The following is an 8,494-nucleotide window of genomic DNA, read 5'->3' as shown; positions in this document are numbered from 1 at the left end:
ATATGATTGTTACTCCATTTAAAATTAAAATAAATAGAAAATATCTCTTTTAGCGTAATAAAATTAAATAATTATAGTAATTATGACCAATTGAAAAAACCTGTCAAGTCATGATGATCAGATTTGTAATAAAAAAAAAAGATTTATTATTAATGCTTTAAGTAAAATATGAATGACAGACACGATGAAATACATTTTACAGTAAAAAAAATAACCAAATCTAAAAATTGAAGCAGAACTAGAGTAAAATATAAATTTTATTTATTTTGTAAAACCCCTTAATCCGCAATGCAAAGAGTGGCAGCAATTGGCGGGCGTGCATTGCGATCGTGGGTTAGCGGGTGGGAGATCCAACGGCGCCCGCCATTGCAGAAGGACGTGTGATTGGAGCTTAAGGGCTGATTTACACGCTGCCAGTTGATGGCATTGCAGCTGGAAGTTGACTGGCGGGTCACTGACACGCGACGATTGGCATTCCAGTCCACTGGTGCCTTACCGTTTACACAGTGCCAGCAACTAAAAGAATTATTGTTGCGAAAAAGCGCTACTCCCCTTGCGTTAGTACGATAGTGTGATGAAAGGGGGAGCTGGCGTGCCAGTAAAACAAAATTATTAGTGGCGCACTGGCTTCTCCAGTGACTGGCCTTAAGCGTTTACACGGTGCTAGTCGCTGGCATCTAGTGACTGGCGCGCCGACTGGCATCTTGTAAATCAGCCTTAAGAGGCGGGTGCGCGTCTGAACCCCCGAGATCACCAGTAGAGAGAAAAAAACCGCCACGCAAGTGTTACCAGAGTGCCGCCAAGTTTTGGCCATAATGAAAATCTATATTTAAATATAAATATGCCCCAACAACAGTAATAATACAATAATATATGCATATAATTAAAAATTGTTTTGTACTATTCTTCTTGCAATATATTCCTTTATTTTATTTCATATGTCTAACCCATAATCTATGCAGTCCATCAGGTGTTATATTAAAATTATAACCAACTTTACTCTTAGAGGAAAATAAGCGGAAGAAAATGTGCAAACAGACTTCACATCTCGCATATTGCTCCATAGTTTGTCTGCAATTTTACACGATACTATACAATGTTTGGTGATGGGAGGCAATTAGACACAGATTGAGCCGCTGCAATATTATTTTATTGACGATTTGAAATTATATGTTGCTTATTATTTATATGCAGTGAACGGTCTGCAGGGCTTGCATCAGTTTGCGAGCCCGCCAGAGTCGCTTAGAGAAGAGGTCATTCACGCTAGTGTTACCAGAGTTTCGTCAAGTTTCGGCCATAATAAAACCTAAATATAAATATATATAATTGCTATCCTTACCGATATTACTACGGACTTCTGATAGGAGAGTATTGATCAAAATGTATTAAAATCGAATAGGACACAAAAACAATTATCACTTCTCAAAAGTCAAATTTCACGGCAAAAGCAATAAGAACGCTCAGTAACGAGCGAATCCACTGCCACGGCACGATTTTATCGCTTTTGACGTGGATTTTTAACTTCTCATAAGGGATAATTGTTTTTTACGCTCTCCTATTGGTAAAAATTCGGTTTATGTATGTTTCATTAGATTCTCGCTCATTGTTAGTTGTAATATTGTTATTAAAAGTCTTAAAATGAACGTTAGATAACTAAACGTTTCCACCGCAACGGCACGATTTTATTGCTTTTGCCGTGGATTCTAAATAAGGAAATACTACGAATCCTAATGAAATCGAAATATTGAAAATACGACCACTGACTGGCTAACTTTTGCTCCCCCCCCCCTGGATAAAACTAAAATGATGTCCCTGTTAATAGGCCAAAGTTTTTATTTGTATTTTTTTGATTCATTGCTACAAAGACAAGTGTTAAGAAATGATTCATAGAAACGATTCTCTTTTACACAAAGGGTTCCAAGACACCCGCAAAATTGACGATGGAGTTTTGGTGGAGCGCGAGGCCGGCTCCGTCTAAGTATATAATTTGAGCAAATAGTTTGAGAAGTCAAAACCGACGCCAGAGTTCGCATTCTCTGTTCAGATAAGTTTTTATCAATAGATAGATTGTGCTATTTACCTAGGAATAGATTAATACTGGTACCACAACTCTTTGTCACACATGATTGCGCGTAGACGAATGGTCGATGAGCTACGAAAGAATGTCTTAATATTATCACTGGTATATTTTCAAGACAATGCTTCTCAATTATTGATCACACATATACACGATACGAATAACAGCGCTTCTTCACTTTGGCATCTGAGTGTGGTGGCAATTTTAAGCTACGCTACAGGTGTGATTCATAAGTAGTTCAAATTTTAATGCTACATCATAGACAATGAAGTGTTAGTAAAACTAATATAAATTACTTTATTCCTGGCAATAACTGAATATTATACAGAGAAATATTAAAGTATTAAAAAAACAATTTAATTATTAAGGTATATATTTAAAAAATAAAAAAAATACATTTGCATTAAACCATTATTAAGCGTTACTTTTAAGAATATTTTATAGTATGCACTAACACAATTACGCTTTAACTCAAACCGATAAATTCGAAACATTTCATTCACGCTGTTACTAAATGTTTTATAACATTGTTTAGTGTTTATAAATGAACTAAAATAATAAGCTAGCACCGACACTAGTGCTTCGTGAACAAATTATAATAGGTGAGATTATAACTGAAAATTCACCGAAACGGCAAAATCCTAAAATTAATAGTCATAAGAACTGAAAATTTAATAATATTCATAAATCCATATCCATGGCGTTAGAGTCGGAAACTAATACGCTCTGCTTACTGTTTCTACTTCTATTGGGATTATTATTTTTGTCGGAGTCGTTACTGGTTATTATTCTATTCGGTGGCCTCCATAACACTAAAGACATACACGGCTTTTCTAATCTGAAATTCAAGAACATTATATGGTAAACAACGAATATAAATACATATATAGTATAGTGAAATAGTACTTGTCCATTATGGCACGCGGTAAAATGGATTCATTTTTGAGTCGGCGCATTTCGTCGCACAGCACGATTCTCTCGGCGCACTTCAGTCGGTCCTCGATGGACATGCTTTGCTTTTCCTTCAGTCGTTCCATGATTTGATCGCTCGTCGAATTTTCATCGGTGATATCGTCGAGACAGGCGTTGTTGAATGGTTTACTGTGTGACGTGAAATCCAAAGATATGTGCAAACCGTTGAGATGGGCTGCCATAACTTCATCAGTCTTTACGATTTTATTCGGTCTGCAAAATTTGTAATAATTTGTCAAAGAAATATCATATATTATATTTCATTCTTCAGAGAAAGAAGATTGGAAAAGGGGCATCCTATTTACAAAAACGTACAAAATTATACTGATGAAAAACGCAACTTTTCTAAGCAGCTGTTGATAAATGGCAAGACAAAGTAAAATCCAGAAGAACAGACTAGAACAGATCCTTCCAAGCTTTCCAAATTGTTTGAGATTTTGTTGGGTTAAATAATTTTAATTTGCATAGTTATCATAAATGTTTATGAGCCTCGTCGTAAAACAATGTGTGAAACAACGCAAAGCGTATTTTTAATTTAAGAACGACTTAAGAAGACATTACAGAATCAGCTGTAGTTTATTATTTAAAAATTAAAACATTTTTAAATTTGTGTGTTAAAAAAATAATATTTTAATATTTATTAGAAACAAATTAAGAACTCTACTTTTTTAAACGAAGCTATGAATTTTTACTATTTTATACAACAATCTAAAAATAAAACATTTTTTAAAATTCAATTTCTAAACGTTTTTTACTGTTTACTTTTTTAACCGCCATTATGAAACAAGATAATTAAAAAGTAAGAAATGTAACAAAAATGTATACAAGGTCCATCCCACATCCCAAATGTTCGTAGACTTGTTTCTACTCGAGCTGCACTACCTTTGTTTATGTATGGTTGTGTTTTGATGGATCTAATCATCCAACATCAGTGCACCCATACCTCGCTATACGGCCGCTCTTTATACGGCTTTTCGCTATAACGGCCCTCTTCAATTAAGGCACGTTTTCGATTTACGGACCTAAAATGTTTCGCTATAACGGCAAAAAAAACTTTTTTTCGATGTCGATTTTTAAAAAAATTTAAAAATAGATTTAATTTGCATAATTTGAAAATAAAAGGTGAAGCAGCTAGCGCCGATGAGGCTGCATCTAAGGAATATCCCAACATTTTAAAGGGAATTATTGAAAGAAGTGGTTATAAACCTGAAAGTGTTTAACGTAGCCGAAACAGGGCTTTATTGGAAGCGAATGCCTGATCGCACGTACATTTCAAAAACCGAAAAATCTGCGCCTGGTTATAAGGTGTCTAAAGAACGATTAACTTAGCTACTTGGTGCAAATGCCGCGGGTGATTTTAAGCTAAAACCACTTTTAATATATTTGTCCGAAAATCCAAGGCCTCTTAAAGGACTAAATAAAAATCAATTACCCGTCATATGGAGATCCAACAAGAAAGCTTGGATGACTAAAGCTATTTTTGAGGATTGGTTCAAAAATCACTTTTGTACAAAAGTGAAAAAATATTTGCGAGACAATAACTTAAGCAACAAGGCTTTGCTAATTTTGGATAATGCACCAGGGCATCCTACTAATTTATCCGAACTATCTGAAGATGTCATGTCAGAGTACCTTCCAAAAAATACAACAGCTCTGATCCTACCAATGGATCAGGGTGCAATAGCCACTTTTAAGACATATTACCTACGCCGAACTTTTCGACAACTTAAAAGGGAAACCGATGGTAAATCTTCAATTAAAACATTTTGGAAAAACTATAACATCAAGGATGCTGTTGACATCATCAGTGAATCATGGAAGAAATTAAAACTAACAACAATGAACCATGTTTGGAAAAAAATATGGCCAGAATGTGTAAAAAGTATTGATGCAGAAGTTAATTGCCTTCCTGAAATTAGGCAAAACATTTTGGATCTAGCACATGATCTCGGCTTTGAACGAACGTGATGTGCTTGATTGATCTACTTGAAGCTGATAGGGAACCCCTTTCATATAAGGAACTCATTCAGTTGCAAGCAGAACCGGCATTTGATGAAGAGACAGAGCCTATTGTATCCAAAGAGCTAACATCAAAAAATTTGTCGAAAGCTTTTTCCTATTTCGAACAAGGAATAAACATCCTCCTTGAAAACGATCCTGACGTCGAACGTAGCGCTAAAGTTTCTCGAGGAATTAACTCAGCCATTAGCTGTTATAAATCACTGTTCACAAGAACGAAATAGACAAGAAGGCAAGACAAACAACGTTGGACAATTTTTTTAAGCCAGGCCCATCCTTACCAGCGAAAAATGATGACAGTGATCTGTAGGTTACCATTTCTTCATCGTCTTCAGATTAAAGCCATTTTAAAAAAAATTATGTGTGTATACATACACATATTTTATGTAACATGAAGTTGTTTCATTTTTGTTTATGGATTATTGTTGGTTTTTGGAGTCTGTTTATATTTTATGTACAAATGTATGTATTTTTGATTTAAATGAAATAAAAAGATAAAATGCATTTTAAATGATAAACCATGTTACATATTTAACAAATCTGGAACCGAACCCATTGAATTTGTATTAGAATAATTGATTCGTTATACGGCTTTTCGCTTTGCGGCCAAGTTTCGTGGAACGTATCTAGGCCGTAAAGCGAGGTATGGGTGTACTATCAAATTTGGTTCGAAACCTGTGAAATCTGCCACTTTAATGAGATGATGCGCTAGTTCAATGAATTACAAAGGTGTAACAATTAACAAAAGGGGCAACGTATATATGAATAATTCTTAGTGCTTTTGGAATATACAGTTGTCGATAGGTATTATTTATAAGTAGGAGACCTAAACAGAATATATAGACAGAGAACACAAAGAAAAATCTCACATGGCTGCATCTAAGTCCGATTTGCGCTTCTGCGGGAATATGACTTTAGCGTTGTTGGTGTTGGCCGGCTCGCGCGAGTGCTGAACTGCAGTGAACTCGACCAGCTTGGGGGGACTCTGGGAGCCCCACGGCATCTCCTGCAGGTTCCACGGCAGTCCCGTGGGCTGCGGTAAAATCACTTGGTTCTCGTATGGAACCGCTTTCTCTTCGTTGTAGTATTCGTATTGGGGCTGATTGTTAGCTTGCGGGAAGCACGTTCCGTACGGCGTGTTGGTAAACATCTTTGTCTTTCTCAGATTCTCTAAGTAACCGCAATTACAAATTTGACATGTTGCCAAAACAATGCTTAGTATACAACTAAATCAGAATGTAACGAAACAAAAGGTTTCATTTATAAAAATATCGACTTGCATAATGACAATTAACCAACAAATTTTACATTTTTCAACATATAATAAATTAAATAAATGGCCATTTTTTTTTAATTTCCATACTAACATTTCTATTATTTCATTATTTTTTAATCAAAATAAATATATCCATGATTGATACCTTACTCTGTGTGAATTTTTTTTTAATTGGTCATAACAAACAAAAGAAAATCGCAAATGCAGTCGCAGTCGCAGTCGCCGTCCAGATCGTAGAACCAAAACAACACATTGAATCAGTGTTGCCACTAAAAATATTATAAGCGGAGTGTTCGCGTACTTTCTAGAAATATAAAATGAGAATAAGTTTTTTCATTTTTTATAATTTTAAATAAGTAAGCACACCTATATTTTAAATTTAATTATTATTATTTATTTTTTATATAAATCTATTTATCAAGTAAAAAAATATTGCAAAATATAATTTATTAAAAATATTTTCTACAATCTTATCTCATTTTTCAATCTCTTATAAAAACTTGCCAGTTTTGAATTAAAAAATCATAATAGGTATTATTTCTTTCCTCTTAGTGTGTGTTCCGTGGACCTAAATAGGTAATATTCCGAAGGAGCAAGGTCTAGTGAATACGCAGGATGCTTTAAAAATTCCCAAATCATATCATATATTTTATCACATGTCATTTTTGCCTTGTGAGGGTGTGTATTGTGGTGCATTGTTGATAATAAGCTTTTGCAGTAATTGTTAAGCCCGGTTTTACTAATTCATAATGCAGTATCCATTGAATAGATAATTGGTTCTTCGAATGCTATTGTTTTTTTTATGTTATATTATCGTTTGTTTGTTTTGCCAATCCGTTTTAAATGTTCCTGTATTGTGGAACATAGAAATACAAGTCTCTGCGATAATTCCTCGATAGTTTGGCGACTTCCACTAAATATCTCGGGATCACTTTTGAGAGCGCAAGAGGAGATTCTCTCTACACGACTGTGATAAATCTTCCAAAATTCTTGGCTTTGTTATAAGAAACGCATTTCACTTTGACGATCCGTCAGTTCTTCGCTTCTCTATGATATTTTAGTTCGCAGCATTCTTAAATTGAGATATTTGTTATTATCCGTACTTGAATCCCAGCACCTTCTTTTTAGGAGCCTTGGGATACGATTCGCTGAATTCTCGCAGAAATTTGTATGTCGCTAAGCATTTATTTGAACTACTGAAGGGTGCTGTCGAAAATTAGACTATTCTCAAGGAATTCCAGTTCTGGGTTTCGAAACATCTTCGAGAATCACGATCGAGTCCTTCTTTGATGGCCGTTAGGGCTAGAACGTCCGCTATAGCACACTCGTCTATGGCTATCGCCACCCATCTTTTTAATACGCTGGTATTGCACATTAATATTTTTAATGTCAGCTGTGAGGAACTGGTCCGGTTCCTATTATTTAATTTTAATTTTAATATATTTTTTTTTATTGTTTTATTATTACTATTGTATGAGGCCTATTTATTTAACTTTATTATGCCCAAAACTTGAAGGCACCCTGGGAACGCTGGCGTGACGGATTCTCTTCTCTTGTCGACGCTGACGGATTCGCACGCCGGTGCGGGCCTCGCGCATTCATTCACTTATATAAACATGTTATTTGAAAACGTTTAATAAAATACTACTGCGGCGGCTCAATATATGTCTAATTGCCACTCGTCACCTTCCATCCCAAACTATATATTATTTTTAATATATTTTTTTGTGTGTTGAAATAATACTTTATCGATTTTCACTATCGTGAGGCATTGACGCACTTGTTAGGTTACTATGATCTTAATCTAAGTTAAATAAGGTGACCAGATATCCTCTTCAAAATTTTTGTCCTCCTTGAAACAAAATCCAAAGACCTTTTTTTAAGCTCCCATAGCAATTTCTTCCTTTCAAAAAATTTTCGGAGATGGTCTTTAAGCAAAATTTTTGAAATGACTATTCTTTTAGCTCCCGTAGCAATAATGATCTTTTTATTTTTAGTGTCCTTTCAAAATCTGGTCACCTTAATTTAAATATCAATATTTTCAACGAGTTTCGCAGACACGGGATCTCTTCGCCTGACATGGTGATAAGTCTGGTTAATCAAAATCCTTTATTTCTCAAATCATTGCTCAAAGACTTCACACAGTTGCT

The 8,494-nt window shown here is 34.9% G+C and overlaps 1 protein-coding gene across 2 annotated transcripts; it reads right to left on the bottom strand.

Annotated features, from left to right (window-relative positions):
- Positions 1-2,432: 2,432 nt before the first annotated feature.
- Mst85C lies at positions 2,433-6,603 on the bottom strand. 2 transcript variants are annotated; one of them, XM_088197147.1, is made up of 4 exons: positions 6,490-6,603; positions 5,938-6,238; positions 2,984-3,262; positions 2,433-2,915 (listed from the first exon to the last, which is right to left on the bottom strand). In XM_088197147.1, exons 2-4 carry the CDS (start codon positions 6,216-6,218, stop codon positions 2,759-2,761), a joined length of 717 nt encoding a protein of 238 aa, XP_088053273.1. In that variant the 5' UTR covers positions 6,219-6,238; positions 6,490-6,603; the 3' UTR covers positions 2,433-2,758. The 2 variants fall into 2 exon arrangements, with proteins under 2 accessions (XP_088053273.1, XP_088053274.1); XM_088197148.1 differs by having other exon boundaries at positions 6,495-6,603.
- Between the last annotated feature and the right edge of the window lie 1,891 nt (positions 6,604-8,494).

Source organism: Plectrocnemia conspersa, unplaced genomic scaffold (genome assembly GCF_051122295.1).
Source record: "Plectrocnemia conspersa isolate PC_06_02 unplaced genomic scaffold, ASM5112229v1 ptg000011l, whole genome shotgun sequence".
Classification (NCBI taxonomy): Eukaryota; Metazoa; Arthropoda; class Insecta; order Trichoptera; family Polycentropodidae; genus Plectrocnemia; species Plectrocnemia conspersa.
This window is presented reverse-complemented; position numbering and strand designations above follow the sequence as displayed.

Bases quoted from the DNA above. Each gene is read 5' to 3' on its own strand.
- Mst85C (XM_088197147.1), bottom strand. From the start codon at position 6,218: ATGTTTACCAACACGCCGTACGGAACGTGCTTCCCGCAAGCTAACAAT. The intron at 3,263-5,937 runs GTGAGATTTTTC...CAAATTTTGCAG, and splicing joins TCGGACTTAGATGCAGCCAT to ACCGAATAAAATCGTAAAGA. The intron at 2,916-2,983 runs GTACTATTTCAC...CTTGAATTTCAG, and splicing joins CCGCGTGCCATAATGGACAA to ATTAGAAAAGCCGTGTATGT.